This window comes from Trichechus manatus, unplaced genomic scaffold (assembly GCF_000243295.1).
Source record: "Trichechus manatus latirostris isolate Lorelei unplaced genomic scaffold, TriManLat1.0 scaffold00015, whole genome shotgun sequence".
NCBI lineage: Eukaryota > Metazoa > Chordata > Mammalia > Sirenia > Trichechidae > Trichechus > Trichechus manatus.
Genome location: NW_004443951.1, coordinates 3,328,027 through 3,351,529, shown reverse-complemented (window position 1 = coordinate 3,351,529; position 23,503 = coordinate 3,328,027). Strand labels below are relative to the sequence as shown.

Below are 23,503 nucleotides of genomic sequence, written 5' to 3'. Positions count from 1 at the left end.
TTAAAATTTAAATTTTAAATTTAATATTAAAAACTAATACTAGTTTTATTTCCCTTCCAATTGTTTTCTAAGTGTTTGCTTAGAGCCAGTAGCATTGGCATGTTTTATTTTCTGTAATAGTTTTTGATGCAATGCAGTGACAGTTGACAGTTAAATTAAACAGACTCAGTATGATCTATATTATTCTTTGCTGTTTTGCAACATAAGTTTTTTATGCATCTTTTTTAAGAGTAAGGATTGAAAGGAATGTCTTTATTTTTATATTTCTGTTTCATCTCTAGATGTGAACAGGAAGTGCTGGTGTTTCACAACCAAGGGAATGCATGCAGTGGGTCAGTCTGAAATAGTCATTCTCCTACAGTGTCTACCAGATGAGAAGTGTTTGCCAAAGGACATCTTTAATCACTTTGTGCAGCTTTATCGGGATGCCCTGGCAGGTGGGAATGCTTTATGACTTAGTCTGTTTGGCTCTGCACTCTTTATAGATGATAAAAATTTTCTGGACTCAGGTACAAAATCCTGTTAACCCCGTTGCTGTCGAGTTGATTCTGACTCATAGCTACCCTGAGGAGCCCTGGTGGTGAAGTGGTTAAGCGCTTGGCTGCTAACTGGATGGTTGGCGGTTCGAACCCACCAGCCACTCTGTGGTAGAAAGACCTGGTGATCTGCTTCCATAAAGATTACAGCCTTTAAAAAAAAAAAAAAAAGATTACAGCCTTGGAAACCCTATAGGGCAGTTCTCTGCTGTCCTATAGGGTTGTTTAAGGTACAAAGTACTAGTCTTAAATTTGGAAGCATAGCATTGGACTTTGGTATTAGTGACATATTAGAAATTGCCACAGTTTGAGGAAATTATAAATTTTAGTACTTTACCTGGCATGGCTTTTGTTATGTTACAAAGACTGGAATCAAAGTTGTAAGAGAATCCTTAGAATTTGGTATAAGAATATTTTCTTTTGGGTGGCTTAAGGGTCATGACGTTGGTACCTGGTTGAAGAAAACTTCATTTATTACTTGATTATTCAGTTAATATTTATATAATCACAGCGTAAACAGTCTTCATTGATTTTTTAATTTTTAAAAACAACTAACATGGGAGACTTCATTAAGGTTTCAAAATGTAACTGTTATAACTGTAACTATGTAAAAGTAAAGGTACAGCTACAGAAGTTGGGGAAGACTAGAGTTACTAATGTAAAGAGATATTGTCTAAAGTTGAGAGAGAAGGAAGTACAGTGGATCAGTTGATTCTCCTCATTCACAGTAGTTATTTGTTACAAAGTCCCAACAAGCTGAATTTGTTAGACATAGCTGGGAGTTTTTCCCTGCTCTGCGTATGTGCATGTCTGCAAAAGCACTGCAAGTATGTTTATCGAATAGGCAATTTATGAATAATGAAGATCAGCTTTGTATATTTAAGTATATTATTTGACAGTACAGTTAAGCTTCCTGTGATGTAACAGAGGAGTTAAGAGAGGTATAGTTGAGCTAAGTTCTCATTTATCATGACAAGAAGTCAATAAATAATACCTATAGTTGATAAATAGGGAAAAAGCAGTTTATGTATAGGAACTAAAACAAGTGAGTAAAGATATTGTCTGCGAGAAACAAGGCTTGGAAAGGGTGGTGAAGATGGGCAAGGGATTAAAACTATTTTCATGTATTATTTGTATAAAAATATTAAAACAATAATTCATACCTTCCTAATATAGTAACTCCCCTTGTGGGATTCTTTCCCAAAGAAAGTATCCAAAATACATACTTTTGTACATGGAAGCGTTCACTGCAGCATTATCTAAATTTAACACAAAAATTCAGAAGCAACCTCTAAATGTCTAGCTATAGGTGAAAAATTTAACTGTGTTATGTTTATCAGATACATGTATCTTTTCTAGAATGTGTTTTAGCCATTAAAGGTAAAATTTATGAAAAGAATATAATATGGAAAATGCTCTTGAAATAATAAGTACAAAGCAAGATACAAAATTACATTTTAATGTATTATAACTCATGCCTAAAAAGATTATGCCTGTATGTCTTAATTAGACTCAGTGATAATTTAGGCATAATCTCTCATAAAGGCAAGGTGACTGGAAACTGACCACATGATACTGTAAAGTATACTTCAGTATTTACTGTGTCATCCAGAGCCTCCAGGCCATATAACTGGACCTGAACTTAGTTCCAGAAATGACCTGAAACATTCACTTTTCTCTTCAGTTTGAGTGTATTCACATGTAAAAACTAAACAGACAAATGGCATTGTGTGATTGCATGTTAATGTGGGATTTGAGAGGGTGTCAGGGTCTAGGCCATGGTAGGTTCATGAATAGGAGTTCGTCCTTTCTTTTGTAGGTAATGGGGAACCATTAAAAGAATTTAAGAAGATCATTGACATAATCAGATTTGCATTTTAGAAAGATTTACTGTAGAAGCAGTAAAAATGAATCAAAGTCCATGAGCCTGAGGGCAGGGAGACCGGTTAAGAAGCTATTGCAGTGGATAAGAAAATTTGGTGTATTCAGACACTAAAATACTGCTTAACAATAAAAAAATGAATAAACTGTTAATATACACAACAACATGGATCAATCTCATGGTTATTATGCTGAGCAAAAGAAGCCAAGCAGAGAAAAGTACATATTGCATGATCCCAGTTATATGGGTCTCTGGGACAGGCAGAATGAATCTATAGTGAAAGAAATGAGATCACTGCTTGCCTGGGTGAGTTGGGAGTACAGGAGCTGGAATTACCTGCAGTGGGGCCCAGGGGAACTTTCTGGGATGATGTACATGTTCTATATCTTAATTGGGATAGTGGTTACATGGGTGTTTGTATTTGTCAAAACTCATTGACCAATACACTAAAAATCTGTGGATTTTATTGCATTTAAATTACACTTCAATAAAATAGATATTTTAAAAGGATGTTATTGCAGGAATCCAGCAAGAAATTAAGAAATTGCCAGGGCTTAAATTAAGGTAATGGCAGTGAGAATAAAGAGTGTTGGAGAGATCTGAAAGACCGTGATGCTTCATCTCAATTCAAGTTGGATGCTCTGAGGGAGAGGGTACTGGTAAAGTTGGCTTAGATTTCTGGGTTGGGCACCTGAGTGAGTGAATGTTGGTCTTTTACATTGAGATGGGCTATAGAAAAGCAGCAGATTTGGCACAGTAGTGGGAGATGAGTTCTTTGTTCATTATGTTGAATTTGAAATAACCGGACATCAGAAGGAGATGTGTAAATGGCATATGAATATATGGATATGAATCTCCAGAGATAGATCTGGGTGTAGATATAGATTTGGGGAACACAGCATTTATTTTATAGTTGAAACTATGGTCATGAATGGGATCAGCTAATGTAAAATCTCTAGAGCTGTAGATGGAACCCTGAGAAATACCAACAAGGAAAGGATGTCAATGATTAATGACATGAGTTGCTAAAATATATGGTTAGCATAAATGTTTATGCGTTTTTAAAAAGTATCCTTATGTAAAATAGTAGAGTGCATTTTGAACTCTACTGTTTTATTTTATTATTATGCATAAAATGCAAAAATTCTACAATAAAAATTAAGTTGTGAGATAATGGCAATATTCTGAAGTCAGGCTGTCCTATATCTAAGCCATCTGAAGTATTTTCTGTAATGTAGGATGGAGGCATGTACATATATACTATATGTATATCTCAGTAAATGGCATTTCAAAAGCATAAACATTAAGAGTCTCTCTGCGAATAGGAATTATTTCATAGCTCATAAAATACTGGGACTAGACAGGATCTTAGATCATCTAGTACAAACTGTTCATATTTTAGATGAGGAAAATAAGACCTAGAGGTGTTAAATGGCTTGTCTAAATCACAGACCTAGTTGGTGGCAGAATTAGTACTAAAGCTCCCAGACCAGTATTCTTTATATTATGTCTATCTCTCCTGTGTGTCTATTAATAGTACAGAAGTTCTTTTAAAATTATACAACAATCGTGCATAATATCTATATGCTATGTGTATTTTATTAAGAATCCTGTTTTTAGATAATCAAGGTAGTAGCTTAGTATAATTCACTATGATTTTTTTATGAGTGGAAAATATTTTACGTGTTCTAAAATGGTCCCAATTCATTATTTTTCTCCTCTATGTGTAGGATCAACAAATTGTATCATAAATTTCTGCTGAGTGTGAAATCCTTGATACTCTTACCACTTGCTTATTGTTGTTTGGTGCCATTTAGTCAATTCCAACTCATAGCAACCAATGTGACAGAATAGAACTGCCCCATAGGATTTTCTTGTCTATAATCTTTATGGAAGCAGATGGCCAGGTCTTTTTCCCACTAAGCCATTGGATAGGTTCGAATCACCAACCTTTCAGTTAGCAGTTGAGCGCCTAATCATTTGCACCACCATCTATCACTGGCTTAGCGGTTAAAAAAAAAAAACAACAAACCAAACCTCTTGCCGTCAAGTCGATTCAGACTCATAGTGACCCTATAGGACAGAGTAGAACTGCCCCATAGGGTTTCCAAAGCTGTAATCTTTACGAAAGCAGACTGCCGCATCTTTCTCCTGTGGAGCAGCTTGGTGGGTTCAAATCGCCAACATTTCGGTTAGCAACTGAGCGCTTAACCCCTGCACTACTAGGGTTCTACCATAAACTACTCAAAAAACTTGAGAAGCCATTGAATGAAATTTCTTTACAATTTCCCGTGAATTTTTAAAATCTAACATACATGTCTTTAATAATAATGTATGTGAATGTGTCCCCCATGTGTCTGTAAGTTTGTCGTACTGTGGGGGCTCGCGTGTTGCTGTGATGCTGGAAGCTATGCCACTGGTATTCAGATACTAGCAGGGTCACCCATGGCAGATAGTTTTCAGCTGAGCTTCCAGACTAAGACTAGGAAGAAGGACCTGGCAGTCTACTTCTGAAAAGAATAAGCCAGTGAAAACCTTATGAATAGCAGTAGAACATTGTCTGAGTGCCAGAAGATGAGCCCCCCAGGTTGGAAAGCACTCAAAAGACGACTGGGGAAGAGCTGCTTCCTCAAAGTAGAGTCGACCTTAACGATGTGGGTGGAATCAAGTTTTCGGGACCTTTATTTGTTGATGTGGCATGACTCAAAATGAGAAGAAACAGCTGCAGACATCCATTAATAATCAGAACATGGAATGTACAAAGCATGAATCTAGGAGATTGGAAATTGCCAGAAATGAAATGGAATGCATAAACATTGATACGCTAGACATTAGTGAGCTGAAACAGACTGGTATTGGCCATTTTGAATTGGACAATCATATGGTCTACTATGCCAGGAATGACAAATTGAAGAAGAGTGGCATTGCATTCATCCTCAAAAAGAACATTTCAAGATCTATCCTGAAGTACATCGCTGTCGGTGATAGGATAATATCCATATGCATACAAGGAAGAGCAGTTAATACGACTATTATTCAAATCTACACACCAACCACTAAGGCCAAAGATGAGGAAATTGAAGATTTTTACCAGCTTCTGCAGTCTGAAATTGATGGAACATGTAATCAGGATGCATTGATAATTACTGCTGATTGGAATGCGGAAGTTGGAAACGAAGAAGGATCCGTAGTTGGAAAATATGGCCTTGGTGATAGAAATGATGCCGGAGATCACATGATAGAATTTTGCAAGACCAATGACTTCTTCATTGCAAATACCTTTTTCACCAACATAAACGGCGACTGTACACATGGACCTCACTAGATGGAATACACAGGAATCAAATCGACTATATCTGTGGAAAGAGATGATGGAAAAGCTCAATATCCTCAGTCGGAACAAGGCCAGGGGCTGACTGCGGAACAGACCATCTATTGTTCCTATGCAAGTTCAAGTTGAACCTGAAGAAAATTAGAACAACTCCACGAGAGCCAAAGTACGATCTCTTGTATATCATACCTGAATTTAGAGACCATCTCAAGAATAGATTTGACGTGTTGAACACTAATGACCGAAGACCAGACGAGTTGTGGAATGACATCAAGGACATCATACATAAAGCAAGAGGTCATTAAAAAGACAGGAAAGAAAGAAAAGAGCAAAATGGATGTCAGAAGAGACTCTGAAACTTGCTCTTGAACGTCGAGTAGCTAAAGCAAAAGGAAGAAATAATGAAGTAAAATAACTGAAAAAAGATTTCAAAGGGCAGCTCAAGAAGACAAAGTAAAGTATTATAATGACACGTGCAAAGAGCTGGAGGTAGAAAACCAAAAAGGAAGAACACGCTCGTCATTTCTCAAGCTGAAAGAACCGAAGAAAAATTCAAACCTCGAGTTGCAATAGTGAAGGATTCTAGGGGGAAGATATTAATGCAGGAAGCATCAAAAGAAGATGGAAGGAATACACAGAGTCATTATACCAAAAAGAATTAGTCAATTTTCAACCATTTCAAGAGGTAGCATATGATCGGGAACCAATGGTACTGAAGGAAGAAGTCCAAACTGCACTGAAGGCATTGGAGAAAAACAAGGCTTCAGGAACTGATGGAATATCAATTGAGATGTTTCGACAAACGGATGAAGTGCTGAAAGTACTCACTTGTCTATGCCAAGAAATTTGAAAGACAGCTACCTGGCCAACTGACTGGAAGAGATCCATACTAATGCCTGTTCCCAAAAAAGGGGATCCAACCGAATGCAGAAATTATTGAACAATGTCATTAATATCACACACAAGTAAAATTTTGCTGAAGATCATTCAAAAGCAGCTGCAGCAGTACACTGACAGGGAATTGCCAGAAATTCAGGCCAGTTTCAGAAGAGGACATGGAACCAGGGATATCATTGCTGATATCAGATGGATCCTGGCTGAAAGCAGAGAATACCAGAAAGATGTTTACCTGTGTTTGGTTGACTCTACAAAGGCATTCGACTGTGTGGATGGTAACAAATTATAGATAACGTTGCAAAGAATGGGAATTCCAGAACACTTAATTGTGCTCATGAGGAACCTGTACATAGATCAAGAGGCAGTTGTTCAAACAGAACAGGGGATACTGTGTGGTTTAAAGTCAGGAAGGGTGTGCATCAGGGTTGTATCCTTTCACCATACCTCTTCAATCTGTATGCTGAGCAAATAATCCAAGAAGCTGAACTATATGAAGAACACAGCATCAGGATTGGAGGAAGACTCATTAACAACCTGCAATATGCAGATGACACAACCTTGCTTGCTGAAAGTGAAGAGGACTTGAAGCACTTACTGATGAAGATCAAAGACTACAGCCTTCAGTATGGATTACATCTCAACATAAAGAAAACAAAAATCCTCACAACTGGACCAATAACAACATCATGATAAATGGAGAAAAGATGGAAGTTGTCAAGGATTTCATTTTACTGGGATCCACAATCAACACCCATGGAAGCAGCAGTCAGGAAATCAAAAGATGCATTGCATTGGACAAATTTGCTGCAAAAGACCTCTTTAAAGTGTTGAAAAGCAAAGATGTCACGTTGAAGACTAAGGTGCGCCTGACCCAAGCCATGGTATTTTCAGTCGCATCATATATATGCAAAAGCTGAACAATGAATAAGGAAGACCGAAGAAGAATTGATGCCTTTGAATTGTGGTGTTGGAGGAGAACATTGAATATACCATGGACTGACAAAAGAACGAACAAATCTGTCTTGGAAGAAGTACAACCAGAATGCTCCTTTGAAGGAAGGATGACGAGACTATGTCTTACATAATTTATACATGTTGTCAAGAGGGATCAGCCCCTGGAGAAGGACATCATGCTTGGTAAAGTACAGGGTCAGCGAAAAAGAAGAAGACCCTCAACAAGATGGATTGACGCAGTGGCTGCAACAGTGGGCTCAAGCATAACATCAATAGTGAGCGTGGTGCAGAACCAGGCGGTGTTTCGTTCTGTAGTACATAGGGTCGCTATGAGTCGGAACTGACTTGATGACACCTAACAACAACAATATGGGTGTGTACTTCTTATTTAGTATATATTATTATGATTATTGGTCAAAATGTAGTTGCTTCTGCTTTCTACAGTTAGGAGAAAAATTGTAATTTGTGAGAAGTGACATTCTAGAGAGTTTCGGGATGCCTTCTGGTTATTTTAGTGCCATATAATATTCTAGACTGTATATTATTTTTCCCCATTCTCCCCCTTTCCTCCATGGTTTATACCTGTCTTTTGCAAACAAACATCATGAATATAGATTTGAATGAAATGGGACTTGTATCTACCAGATTATTTTTTCTGGCGTTAGTCTCTGGTTGTTTCCCTCTCTTATTCAAAAATCTTTATTGGTTTTGTATTGCCTTTATAAATTCTGTGCTACCAGCATTCAGTACTCTACATGATCTGATCCTGTATTGTCAGTCTCGTTTCCCACTGGTAGTCTCCTATACTTCCACTGTAGCCAAACTAACCATTTTTTGGTTCTTTATATATCCTGGTGATTGCCCACTTCATTACCCATGATCATACGTCTCCCTCAGTCCCAACCATCCCAACTATCTGAATCCTTTCAGTTCTCTTAAGTCTTACTCAAAGGCCTCTGTCTCTATGAATTCTTCCCTGATGATCCTCCCAGTCAGGAGTAATGTCTTTTTCTGAACTCCTTTAATACTTTGTCTTTAAAAAATTATTTGGTATATACAAAAGAACATATGTGATATTTATATAAGCTATAAAACCTATAAAGTGGGTGTTTGCATGTTTCTCTCCTCAGATTATTGTTGCCATTGAGTCAGCTCTGACTCTGAATGTAATAGTTTTATTATGGCTATCCCATGTACAAATATAATGAAATGTTACATGGTCCTGTGCCATCTTATGATCATTTTATACCTGAGTCCATTGTTGCAGCCACTGTGTATTTTGAGTGACTTCCAACCTAAGGGGCTCATCTTCCAGCACTGTATCAGACAATATTCTGTTGTGATCCATAGGGTTTTCATTGGCTAATTTTTGGAAGTAGATTGCCAGGCTTTTCTTCCTCGTCCTTCATAGTCTAAAAGCTCTACTGAAACCTGTCCACCAGGGTGACCCTGCTGGTATTTGAAATACCAGTGGCATCCTAGCAACAAGGAACCCAACACAGTATCAAGGCTTCATACTGGTTTTTCTGGTTTGAAACCCTGCTGAGAATTTGCATTTCTAACAGTTTCCCAGGAAGTTACACATTAAGAACCATCTGGGAGTCTGGTTAAAATGTAGATTCTGATTCAGTATATCTGGGGCGGAAATGCAAATTCTCAGTAGGGAACTTGTTAGAAATGCAAATTCTCAACAGGGTTTCAGACAGGAACAAACTGGTTCAGCGCTGCACAGTATAACAAACTGACAGATGGGAGCATGTTATCTCCTCAGATAACGTACTTTAAAACATTGTCTCTTGACACCAACTGCAAATGCAGTTGTTTTCTTACTAACCCTGAGCACCAGAGCTAGGTCAGATCTCACAAGTTAAGAATACAGTCTATGCTGCCAAGTCTTCCAATGACTTCAGACACCAGCCACCAGCTACAAACTATGGGGGTCCTAACAACACTGTCACTTCTGACCTGTTGGCTGTGAATTTGGCTGTTCTCACTAACCCCTCAAGATGCCAGCTGTAAGCTCAGGATCCCTAGGCCCTCCTCACTTCTGACCTGCTGGCTGCAAATTCAGAGGTTCACATTACTCCCTCAGGTTCGATAATTCACTAGAACAACTCACAGAACTCAGGAAAGTACTATACTTATGGTTACAGTTTGATTATAGCAAAAAGGATACAAATGAAGAGACACATAGGACAGGGTCTGGGAGAGTCCGCTAGGTGGAGCTTCCATGTCCCAAGGGATGCATTGATGTCTTTTACCAACCAGCAAGCTCACCCAAGCTTTGTCCAGAGTTTTTATTGGGCTTACGTTCATAGAATGATTGGTTGAATTGTTGCCGATGTGGTTGAATTCAACCTCCCAGCCCCACTTCCCTGAGGTCAGGATGCTATCACCTAGTGGGTCTTTGTGGGCTGGCCAGCCCTCAAACAGGAGTCACCATTTTAGCATGAAAAATTTTCCAGTCACTTGGGAAATCCCAAGGGTTTAGAGGTTATCTCTCAGGAAAAAAAAGGACAAAGACCAAATTCTTTAGATAAAGTTAATTGTGCACCCCACAACATAATAACAAAATAACTACCCATAAACAAAATACCCAACTTGGGAAATAAAAAATTAGCAATCCGTTGAAGCTTTCTGTTCACTTTCCTAATTACATCCTCCTGCCAAACTTCCATCCCGAACTCATGGCTAATGATTATCTTCAATCTTGTGTTGTACTTTTCTTTATAATTTTATCACAAATGTTTACATCTTTAAGCAGTTTATTATTAACTTTATATAAATGGTTTCACACTGTGTATATCTTAGGTGGTTTGCTTTTTTCACTCGACCTTATGTTTATGGCATTCATTAATAGCTTTGGTGGCTCTAGTTCGTTCATTTTCAGGCTACTGTTTTATATTCACTACATGCACATACTGAGATTTATTACAATGTTTTATGCAAATAACCTGCACTTTCTACTTTTGTCAACCACACCCTCCCCTCCCTTAGGTATTTTTGTAAGCATGCTATGCTAATTTTTTAACAGCAACATGTAAAAAAAAATTGGCCTAGGGGTGCTTGAGAAAATACTCCGTGGGGGAAGGACGTGGTTGGCAAACAAACGTAGAAGGCATGCTGGCTTGTAGGGCCTGGACATCTTCAACTTCATTAGATAATGTCAAATTATTTTCCAGAATGGTTTATCAGTTTATACCTACCCACCCTCATCCTCAGTGTATAAGAGTTGCCAACATTTGATATTATCAGAATTTTCATTTTTGCCAGTCTGGTGGGTGTAAAATGGTATCTCATTTTGATTTACATTTAACTGATTATTGTCATGTATTTATTGGCATTGCATTTTTGTCTTCTATGAAATCCCTGGTTATGTCTTTCATCCATTTTTCTATTAGTATTGGGGATTCTTTTAGTTTTTTTAAACATTCATGCTTGATTATGACCTTTTTCTAACAGTTATTTTTATGTATTAGTTTTCTATGTACTTATGTCAAGTATATATTAGTTTATTGTGAGATAATAAATTTCTGTTCTTTAAAGCTACCCACCTTGTGGTATTTTGTTATGGCAGCCCTAGGAAATAATGGGTACATTGGTAGTTTATTGGTAGAATTCTTGCCCTCCCTCCGTATGGGAGACTCAGATTTGATTCCTGGCCGGTGCACCACGTGCAAGCCACCACCCACCTACCTATCATTGGCAGCTTGCATGTTACTATAGTGCTAAACAGGTTGCAGCAGAGCTTCTAGATTAAGATGAACTAGGAAGAAAGTCCTGGCTTTCTGCTTCTAAAACTCAGCCAGTGAAAACCCTGTAGATCATAACAGTCCAATCACGGGCATGGCACAGGAATGGGCAGCATTTCGTTCCATTGTACACGGGGTCATTATGAGCCAGGGGCTGACTCAATGGCAGCTAACAACAGCATTAGTTTTTTATCAGTGCATACCAAATTACCAGAAACTTAGTGGCTTAAAACAACACAAATTTGTTATCTCACAGTTTCTTTGGGTCGGGTACAGCTGAGCTGGATCCTCTGCTCTGGGTGTCTCAAGGCTGCAGTCAAAGTGTCAACTGCGCTTTGGTGGTTCTCATTTGGAGCTTAGGGTCCTCTTCTAAGTTCATTTAGGTTATTGGAAGAATTTAGTTTTCTATAGTCCCATTTTCTTGCTACTTCTCAACTGGGGACCGCTCTCAGCTCTTAGAGGAGCCTGAAGTTCCTTGCCCTTATAGGCACTTCACAGCATAGATGGTTGCAGGTCAGCAGGAATATGTTTCTCTCTGCTTTGAATCTCTGACTACCTATGTCTCTGACCTCTAGACTTAGATTGGAAGAGCTTATATAACTAGATCAGGCCCTCTGAGGTAATCTCTCTTTTGATTAACTCAAGATCAGCAGATTAGGAACCTAGTCATAGGAGTGATAGTCCCATCACATTCATAGGTGCTGCCCACTCAATGGAAGGGAATTAGATAAGGCATGGAACACCAGGCAGTGGGAATCTTGGAGGCCATGTTAGAATTCCACCTAAATCCCGTTGCCATCAATCAATTCTAACTCATAGTTACCCTATAGGACAGAATAGAAATGCCTCATAGGGATTTCCAAGGCTGTAAATCTTTAGGGAAGCAGACTGCCACATCTTTCTCCCTTGGAGTGGCTGGTGGGTTCGAATCTCCGACCTTTCCATTAGCAGCTGAGAGCTTAACTGCTGTGCCACCAGGGCTCCTTTAGAATTTCACCTACTACACGGTATTTCCCCAAACGTGACACAGACCTTAGCAACAGTCTTACTGTTGTTGTCTGTAATTTATCTTTTGTAAAAGAAAAAAAATTAATGTTTTTGTTTATATTCAAATAGTAATTAAATTTACCAGCCTGTTTTCCTCTATAGCTGGACTCACTGTTATTTTATTATCCTATGCTTCCTTTTAGGTTTGCTTTTCTTGCTAAAATACATCATTTTATTAGTTCTATGGCTAGTAAATTTCCTTAGTCTTTGTGTGTCTAAAATTTTTTATTTTGCATCACTCTTGAAAGATGATTTAGTTATAAAATTCTGAGTTAATAGAGTTCTGTCTGTCCTTCCGTCCTTTTTTCCTTTGACGATATTACTTTATTGTCTTCTGGTATCTGCTTCGATCTAATTGTTTTCCCTTTATAGGTGGTTAATTGTCTTTACTCTTTTGTGGCTTTTAGCATTTTCTCTTTATCCTTGATTTTCTGGAAACCCACTACTAAGTTTTTGTCTGTGAATTTTATTTTTAGTCATAGTTACTGAGGTATAATTTATATTCAGTGAAATTCACCCTTTTTAGGTGTATAGTTCAGTGAGTTTAGATAAACATCTATAGTCACCTAACTACCAAAATCAAGATATAGAATATTTCCTTCATCTCCAAACCTTCCCTCATGCCCCTTTATGTTCAACCCTCTCCCCTGACCCATAGTCCCTGGCAACTATTGATCTGATTTCTGTCCCTATAGTTTTACCTTTTCTAGAATGTCATATAAATGGAATCATACTTTTGTGTTTGGTTTATTTCACTTAGCGTAATGCTTTTTAGATTCATCCACACGGTTGCATGTATCATTAGTTCGATCTTTTTATTGCTGAGTGGTATTCCATTGTATGGATGGTTGTACCACAGTTTGTTTATCCAGTCATCAGTAGTGTATTAAAAGTTCCAATTGTTCTAGATTCTTACCAGCACCTGGTACTGCCAATTTTTATTATTTTGTTTTTTGCTTTTCTCACAGGTATGTAGTGATACCTTATTGTAGCTTTAATTCGCATTTCCCTAGTGACTAATGGTATTTAGCACTTTCCATATGCTTATTTGCCATCTGTATCTCTTCTTTGGCTCATTTTAAAAATCGAGTTTTCTTAATCGAGTTTTAGGAGGTCTTTATAGATTTTGGATACAAGTTAATTTTCAGATATGTGTTATGCAGATATTATCTTCCAGTCAATGGCTTGTCTTTTTATTTATTCACTGTGTGCATCTTTTGAAGAGTGGAAGTTGTAAATTTTGATGAAGTCCAAAGTATCAGTTTTTTCTTTTATAGTTTATACTTTCAGTTTCCTGTCTAAGAAATCTTTGCTTCACCCAAGGTCACAAAGATTCACTCCTGTTTTTTTTCCTAGAAGTTTTATAGTTGTAGCTCTTACATACTGGTCTATGATCCATTTTGAGTTCATTTTTGTATGGGGAGCAAAGTATGGAACGAAGTTCTTTTTCTTTTTTTTCCTTAATTGAATTACCTTGGTACTGATTTTGAGTATCAATTTGATCACATATATACGAGTCTATTTCTAGACTCTATTCTGTTTCATTGATCTATATGTCTGCATATATGCGGATTTGTTTTTATTTTTCCTGTTACTACTCAAAGTAGGCTTTTGATCTGAAGAGCACATTCCTTTCTTTAATATGGAAAATTCTTTGTTATCTTTTTGAATATTACTTCTCTTTCATTCCCTTCATGTCTTCTTTTGGAAATCCTTTCTGATGTTGTAGTCTCTGAAATCCTTGGTAGCTCTTAACTGTTCTTTTGTATTATTCATCTCTTTGTTTTTCTGTACTGCTTCCTAGGGTACATTCCTCAGTGTTGTCTTCCAATTTAATATTTCTCTTCAAGAAAAATATTAGTCCAAATTGATTAATATTTACATGAGCATTGTCTCAATCATCTAGTGCTGCACTAACAGAAATACCACAAGTGGATGGCTTTAACAAAGGAAGTTTATTGTTTCACAGTCCAGTATGCTAGAAGTCCAAATTCAGGGCATCAGCTCCAAGGGAACGCTTTTTCTGTCTGCTCTGGAGGAAGGTCCGTGTCATCAGTCTTCCCTTGGTCTGGGAGCTTCTCTGCACAGGAACCTCAGGTCCAAAGGACGTGCTCTGCTCCCAGCACTGCTTTCTTGGTGGTATGAGGTTCCCATGTGTCTCTGCTCGCTTCGTTTTTTTACATATTGAAAGAGATTGACTTAAGACACTATCCAATCTTGTAGATGTCATCAGTATAACTTCATCATAGTGATAGCATTTACAATACATAAGGAGATCACATATATATAACCTCATCATAGTGATAGAGTTTACAACACATAAAGAAATCACATCAGATTACACAATCATACTATACTGGGAATCATGACCTAGCCAAGTTGACAGATATTTTGGGGGGGACACAATTCAATCCATGACAAGCATAGTAAGGTTTATACTCTTATTGATGTAAACTCAGATTTATCCTCTGAACAAAGCAAGAAGACAGTTATAAACACAGAATGTAAATATCATCACCCTTGCAGGTTAAATCATTTTTACATTTGAAAACTGTTTATTGTTTCCTTTCAGTCTTCTGCAGTTCTATGTTTGCAGACATATTTGTCTTTCCTCGACTATTCCTTAGGTGTCCTAGACCTAATCTTTGAGAATTGAGAACCCGTTTATATAGCATAGTGATAGATATGATGGCACAGTTGAAGCTGTCTTAAACCATCAAGTGGCTTCCCACTGCAGTTAGAATAAAATCCAAACTACTTACTTTGACCTACAAGGCCCTTCATAATCTAGCTAGTAGAGATCTCTTTGACCTTATCTCTTACTGCTTGTAGTTTGCTTTAGCTACATTGATCATCTTTGTAACCTTTGAACCTGTCAAACTTGTTTCCAGCTCATGACCTTCCCCTTATTGTTCCCATGATATGAAATGCTGTTCTTCTGGATCTTTACTTGGCTGGCTTCTTCTCTTTATTTAAGTCTATTCTTAAATGTTTCCTCCTAAGAGAGATTTTCTCACCTCCCCCTATCATTCTACCACATTACCTTGTTTTATTTTCTTAAAAGCTTTTATCACTAACTTTACTAACTAAAATCATTTGTTTGTCTCCCCCCCATTAGAAGGTAGTGCAAGATTTTTATCTGTCTGGCTCAGTTCTGTGTACTAGCACCACAACAGTTAAGCATATTGAAAAGGCTTAATAAAAAATGTTGATTGAAGGAATGAATGAGTTGATATTGATGTCACTCTGTCATTTGATGGAAAAGCACCAGGAAAAAAGGAGCCCTGAGAGAATACTTCTGGTGTTGAAAATGCTGTGCTCATTATTCCTGACTTCTTGCTCCCATTGTGACTTGGAGACGTGGTAAAATACTATTTAGATGAACCTAAAAATATTTCCAGAACTTAGTGTCTTTGGTCCTCAGAGAAAGAAAGAAATGCCTTGTGTTACTCAAGCAGGTCACTTGAGAAGTTCTTGTGATTTTAGATCTTTGAAAGATCTTTTTTCTTTTTATTATCTCGTCTTTTTGTCACCTACTCTCATTCTAAAGTTTTCCTTGTGTTTTTAAATTGTGGACAATTGAGTTAACTCAAATGAACTCTTGGTTGACTTTAAATTTCTTTCTTAAGGAGATTTATCAAAATGCTTTGTAAACTTACAAGGTACTAAATAACTGTATGTTATTAGTAAGTCACATTCATCTTTTTAAAATTTTTATTGATAGCTTCATGCTCTTCCTAATAGAGTTATAGTCCTTATTTGTATTTAATCTTAATTTTTTTAATGTTTAATGTTATCTCATTCTCAGAGTATTCAGTCTTATACCTAGTGTTTTATTTTTGCCAATATCAACACTTGTGGGACGTTATTTGTCTATAGATGAGGTGGTAAATGACAGTCTGAACTATATCACTCATTAGGAGTAATGAAGAGCCTACTTTTTTTTCTTTTAAAGAATTTAACTGTTTAAAGAATAAAAGATAAGTTATGATGGGGGCCGCATAGTGAAGAATCTGAGTGTGATTAGGATATGGGGGAGGCAGGTGGTAGGTGGTAGAGACAGAAAGGAGATCAGTATCTGTGGAGAAATAGTAATAGATTCTAGGCTCTAATATGGAAATCCCAAAGGAGTAATGAATGAATTCCTTGAGTACCAAGCCAACGTATTTTTCACCTCTGAGCTGTATGCATTAGGACAGTCTTATTGTACATATACATTATTCTGTCACTAGAGCGTTAGAGGAATGCTATCATGGAACTTACATTGTGGGGGAAAAATCTTCTATTTTATCTCCCATTCTCTCCCTGCCTCACACATACCCAGGGAAAACTTCTATGAGAGAACACACAGGTGCGATCACACAGGTGCAATTAGCCATTTTACGTATATTCTGTTATTTATTCTTTCACAACAGGGCTGAAATTTAGTATAATTTTCTCCATTTGACATGGATGTTGAGGCTTAGCAAAGTTAAATAACTTCCCCCAAATCACGCAATAGTGCAGATCAAACTAGTATTTAAACCTGTATCTCTGGTTCTTAAAATCTGCAACTTTTTTCAGAATGCCTCCTCCTTCCTTAATATGGGCATTTTTTGTTTTTATAGATCTAGTCCAGCAGCTTAATTGGATAGCCAGATTTGGTTGATCGTGAGGTAATAGTACTACCTGTAAGTGTATTGCAGGTAATGATGTTCAGGTGAACATGGTTCTCAGCCACAAAGCTTCTCTGAGTTTTGTGGGTAGGTATTTCCTTCACTTGTGAACCCTACTGTCAACATACCTTTCCACTTCACTCACGGACTCCATGACCCATAACTGCTCTGTGAACAAATGTTAGTTTTTGAAGAAAGTAACTGTTAACTTCTGTTTTAGAGATTTATTTGGTGTTATTTCTTTCACAGGTATCAAGGGAAGCTTGTACGTGTCTAATGAACATATCTACTGTCTTAATTATGTTCATGAATTGACTTGGTTCATCCAATGAGATTGTAAGCTCTATAGAGCAGGTACCTAATCTTAACATTTTTTCATGACCTTCGAGGCAATAGTCTTTATACTGAGACCTCTAAAGTAATTCATACAGTAAAGCTGTACAATTTAACTAAGGAAGACATCGATATTGTTTACTTTTAGCTGGACACACTTCTACAGTACGATAATACAAGCTAATTTCATGCTTATCAGAAGCCCTGATAAAATTGGAAAATAATTTTCATTTCATAAATGCTATTTACTTAAAAAAAAAACTTTCTAACATAGGCTCTTCATGATGAATAATTGGGAATTAGTGTTTGGTAGTATCTGGCCTGTCCTTGGATGGTATAAACAATTAATGTGTTTGTCTGCTAACCAAAAGGCTGAAGGTTCGAGTCCACCCAGAGGTGCCTTGGAAGATAAAACTGGTGACCTACTTCAAAAAATCATCCATTGAAAATCCTATGGAGCTAGTGTTTCTGTTCTACCTCCTAGTTCATTGTATAGTGCCTGGGGTCTTAAAAGCGGCAATCCAAGGTACAACAATTGGTCTCTACTTACCTGGAGCAACAGCAGAAGAAGGAGAGTCAGGAGGAGGAAATAGAATGTGTGGCCAGTTGCCTCCATCAACAACTGCACACTCTGCCATGAGACCAGAAGAACTGAATAGTGCCCAGCAACCATTACTGAATATTTTGATTAAAGATTCTGTAGTAGAATCCTGATCGAAAGGGGGGATATGTAGAACAGAATTTAAAAATCTTATGGAATCCAGATTTTCTGTAGCCATGAAGGCTGGATGAACTCCTGAAACTAGTTGCCCTGAGATAGTCTTTAAACAAAAAATATCCCCTGAAATCTTCTTTAACACCAAACAGTAGTTCAGCTTAACTAGGAAAGAATGTCTGCCTTGAGCATTGTGCTCTTTTAAGATCTGTCTATATGGGATGAAATGGACAACAGAAACACAAAAGAACAGATAGAAAACTTAGGGGGCAGTGAGTTTCTGTTAATGGAGGAGGAACAACTTAGAAAAAGAGGGTGAATGGTTGCACAACTTGAAAAATGTAATCAATGTCACTGAATTATACATGTAGAAGTTGTTGAATTGGTGTATGTTCTGTGTGTATTCTCAACAACAATAACAAAAATAAACTATAAAAAAAAAAAGAAAACCCTATGAAACACAGTTCTGACACACATGGGGTTCCCATGAGTCAAAATTGACTAGATGGCAACTGTTTTTTTTTTTTTTTAGTATCTGGCCCAGTGCTGAGTAATAATAATTATTGAAAAATATGATTGATTTATTGGTCAAAAGTAAAATAATAAATTATTTTGTTTCAGGGAATGTTGTGAGCAACTTGGGACATTCCTTCTTCAGCCAAAGCTTTCTTGGAAGTAAAGAACATGGTGGGTTCTTGTATGTGATATCTACCTATCAGTCACTTCAAGACCTAGTACTCCCAACTCCACCTTACTTGTTTGGGATTCTCATCCAGAAATGGGAAACTCCTTGGGCTAAAGTGTTTCCCATCCGACTAATGCTGAGACTTGGAGCTGAATATCGACGTAAGTAGTAAAATACTTTCTTCTAAGCCATATGACCAAGGCATGATAAATAAGGCCTAATATTCAGAGCCCCTCAGTTTGGTGATAAAACCCAGCAGAAGCAGGTCTGTTGAAATAGCTGAGCTAAATTTGGCCAGTGTCTCTTCTTATTTTGGCCAAAATGGGAAGGACTTTAGAATATCAAATGAGGAAATTGGTGATTATTTGTTATCCTGGAAATTTATTATTTTTATAGTTCATTGATAAACACATGATTATTTTCAGAAAAATCAATTTGAACTTAACAAGTAACTTTTTGTGTAGTGTCTGCATATGGTGAGTGTATTCTTTGTCACTTGGTTGGGGAGTAGTTAAGACAAATAATGTTTTTATGTAACAGATACTGGAAGCTAGTAGTCTGGAGGCCTCTCTCACTTGGTAAGGTAGGCTACATAAGAAGAGCTTCCTTGCCCATGGTTGCAGCACTGCCACTAGGTTGTGGTTTGTTTGTTTGTTTGTTTGTTTTTTAAAGACATTAAAGACTAAATGCAAGCTTTATTATAAACTTTTTATCAGTCTTAGTTTCCTAGTGCTGCTGTAACAAATATCACAAGTGGGTGGCTTTAAAGAATAGAAATTTATTTTCTCACAATTCAGAGGCTAAAAGTCCAAATTCAGGGCATCAGCTCTAGAGGATGGCTCGCTCTCTGTTGGCTCTGGGGAAAGGTCCTTGTATCTTTCAGCTTCTGTATCCCGGTCTTTTTAAGGTTCCTTGGTGATCTGCGGCGAGCTACGGCTGCTAACCAAAAGGTTGGCAATTCACATTCACCAGCCACTCCTAAGAAACCTTATGGGGCAGTTCTACTCTGTCCTGTAGGGTCACTCTGAGTTGGAATCGACTTGACGGCAATGGGTTTTGTTTTGTTTTGATGCCTTCATGTGACATTTATCTTCCCGTTTGTGCTTGCCTCTGTCTAATCTGCTTTTTTAATATCTCAGAAGTTATTAGGTTTAGGATACACCCTACGTTGCTATGACCTCATTAGCTTAACAAAGAAAACCCTGTTTGCAAATGGGATAGGTATAGGGCTTATGATTCCAACACATAGTTTTGGGGGACACAATTCAATCTGTAACAATTTCTTTACCTAATTAAAAGTGCCGTGGTCTAGGAATTAGACCACTTGAATAAAATTTTCAACTCTGCCACTCAGTAGCTATGTAACTTTGGGGAAGCAGCTCAACTTCTCTAAACTAAATTCTTAGTTTTTTTCTGTAAACTGGAGATAATAATGCTTGTCTTTTATAGTACCCAGGATTATTAGAAGGATTAAATGAGATAATAAATTAAACAGTATTTTGTAAACCATAAAACACTATATACTGTGTGTTCTCAGCAAATCAGCTTTATTCTTTCACTCATTTATTTATTCATTTAATAAAGGCTTAACAGTGTGTCATGAATCGTGGAAATTCAGAAATGACTAAGACATTGTTATAAGTACTTGAGGAGCTTAGTAAAGAAGATGGGCAGAAATCATGATTATAGTATATTGTGTTAAAACATATGATCAAGGTTAGCAAATTTCTTTGGAAGCTCCTAGATGTGCTTTAACTTGACCAAGAATGAATGAGTTGGACAAGAAATACTTGGACTGAGTGGCCTCTGGACTGGACTCTGAAGGAGGCATATAAATCAACCCTATGAAGTAGGGGAAAGGAAGGAATGTATGCAGAGAAAATAACACGTGCATCTTCTGCCTTGTACAGGCAGTTCAAACCATAAAGTTCAAGGGGTGAGCCAGCCAATAGGATCACCTGGTATTTGTTGCCTGGCCCTCCTGGGAGCTAAAGAGGACCTTGACTGGCAGGAATAGAGAGTGAACTCTTAAACTCCTTGAGCACAGAAGAATCAGGAGCTATTTATTTCCTGGATCATATCAATCCTATTTGAAAAAGAGTGCTTCCTAAGACCTTGTGGGTCATTTTTCAAACAGCTACATCAAAAAGATTTACTCTGGTGTAGTTTGTAGGAGGTTCATTATCAGTGCTACCATGCTAAATATTTTTTGAGCTCTAAATTTCATATGCTGTAATGAGCTGTTATAATTACATTTTAACACTGAATCAGCCATTAGGTCCCTTTTATCACAAATTTTAGCTGCCAAACTTAGTCTGATCATTTCTCATTTCCATAGTTTATCCATGCCCACTGTTCAGTGTCAGATATCGGAAGCCATTATTTGGAGAGACGGGGCATACCATCATGAATCTTCTTGCAGTAAGTTGAAAGTTTTATTTTCTTTACTGGGGTTTGTATGGGAGAAGGAAGACAAGGATCTTATTTTGTTGACAGCTGTGCCCCTGAAGCTTTAGGCAGGTAAACGTTTATGTTGGAGGAAAAGTAAAGAACATATATATATATATATATATATATACGTTGGAAAGCTTATGGAGCTTTGGAGTGAAATAGTTCATGATTCCAGTCCTGATCATACACTTGTTATATAAGTCACCTTGCAGGATAATTGTGAGGACTAAGGTAATGTATAATTAAAATATCTGCACTTTGTCCTATTTTTATTTTAAGCCTGGCATCCTAGAGGTATCCCCTGTGTCTACATAGCTTACTGTACAGCCAAAGATTGGTCAGAGGTTGTGCTCAAACACCTCAAGCCAGTAAGACTTCCACTTCTGCTGATGGATCTGTATATGGGCTGGGATTCAAATTTCATGCTTTTTCTTCCTGCTGGGCTCGTCTCGTGTCCCCTCTGTGCAGGTATAGGCTCTGACTCTGTTGGTCAAGAGCATGTGGTTGGCTTGGGCCCGCTAAAGACTGCTGCACGTAGATGCACAAACTAAGGTCCATCCTGGATATTTGGAGAGTGTATGAAGCCTTTTATGGCTGCCCTACCTCCCAGAACTCCTCGTTAAATCTCTGGCTAGTCCACCTGTTCATTGCTTCCTCCAAACAGGCCAGCAACCTAAGGCTAACATTGCTGCTGGCCATTCTCATTTGCTAGCCACTGAGATTGCCACTTTAACTGACAGTGCTCTAAACCAAGTGAGCTCCTTCAGGTAGCAAATCTCTCCTGATTGAACTACCAGTGAACCAGAGCTAGGGGGCATCCCCAGGCAAGAACATCAGACTCAACTCTACTGTTCTTACCTGAAGTTCAGTAGTTTCATGAATAAACTCTTCTTGGTGTGTTGTATGCCTCTGGTCTAATTCCAGAGTACTGAAATGGTTGTTTTTTAAACCATTTTGCACAGGTTTTTAGCTGTTTTGGGGAGTGTATGTATTGATTTCCTCACTCCATCATGGCAAAAGTTGTAGCTCCAGTTATCTTTAAAGTTATTCAGAGGGAAAGAAAAAAATCCTGTAGATTTCCCCATGTAGTTATTTCTGGTGTTCTTCATTTGTTTCTGTATATCCATATTTCTATCTTGTGTCATTTTGCTTCTGCTTTGAAGTAGTTCCTGTAACCTTTCTTGTAGTGTGGGTCTTTTGGTGATGAATTCTTTCAGGTTTTGTATTTCTAATATCTTTTTTTCACCTTCGTATTTCATAGGTATTTTTACCAGGAAGAAAATTCTAGATTGACAGTTTTCTTGAGTATTTTAAAGATATCGGTCCACTGTCTTCTGGCTTGCATTGTTTCAGACAAAAAAAATATGATTTTACTTTTAACTTTGTTCTTCTGTACTTAATGTTTCTTTTTTTCTCTGACTGCATAAATTTTTTTTCTTTTTATCATTGCTTTTGAGCAATTTGATTATAATGTGCCTTGGTATAGTTTTATTTGTGTTTCTTGTGCTTTGAATTTGTTGAGCTTCTTTGATAGTTTTCATCAAATATTTTTTTCTGTCTACCCCCTTACTCTCCTTCACGGACTCCAATTATATGTATATTAGGCTGCTTGAAATTGTTTCACAGCTCACAAATGCTCTTTTTATTTCTTTCTCATTTTTTTTTTCTTTCTGTGATTTTGGATAGCTTTTTATTTCTATGTCTTCAAGTTCACTACTCTTTTTTTCTGCAGTGTTTAAGCTGCTGTTAATTTTATCCAGTGTGGGTTTTTATCTCAGAAATTGTAGTTTTCATCTCTGTAAGTTTGATTTGGGTCTTGTTTTTTAAAATTTTTTTACTGTACTTTAGATGAAAGTTTACAGAATAAATAGTTTCTCATTAAACAGTCAGTACACATACTGTTTCATGACATTGGTTAACAACCCCACAACATGTCAACACTCTCCCTTCTCAACCTCAAGGACCTTTTTTTTAGTGAAAATATACATAGCCAAAGTTACACCATTTTGAAAGTTCCTACATGAACAATTCAGTGACATTGATTACATTCTTCCAGTTGTGCTGCTATTCTCCTATCCATTTCCAAATTATTCCATCACCATTATCTTCAACTCACTCTCCCCTAGGCTTCCCATTAAACCTTTAGAGTTGCTGTTGTCAATTTGATCTCACATAGATAATTTTTTTTTTTTGGTACCTTAAATGAAGATTTGCAGAACAAATAGTTTCTCATTAAACAGTTAGTACACATATTGCCCTATGACA

General features: G+C 37.3%; 1 protein-coding gene across 2 annotated transcripts in view; it reads left to right on the top strand.

Annotated features, from left to right (window-relative positions):
• The window catches only part of ZFYVE9 (zinc finger FYVE-type containing 9), a 266,966-nt gene that overhangs the window by 206,858 nt on the left and 36,605 nt on the right, over positions 1-23,503 (top strand). For both annotated transcript variants that reach the window (XM_004371733.1, XM_004371732.1), the window contains 3 exons: positions 282-437; positions 18,724-18,948; positions 21,126-21,208. In XM_004371733.1, coding sequence (XP_004371790.1) covers positions 282-437; positions 18,724-18,948; positions 21,126-21,208 — 464 coding nt within the window. The remainder of the gene's footprint in view (positions 1-281; positions 438-18,723; positions 18,949-21,125; positions 21,209-23,503) is intronic.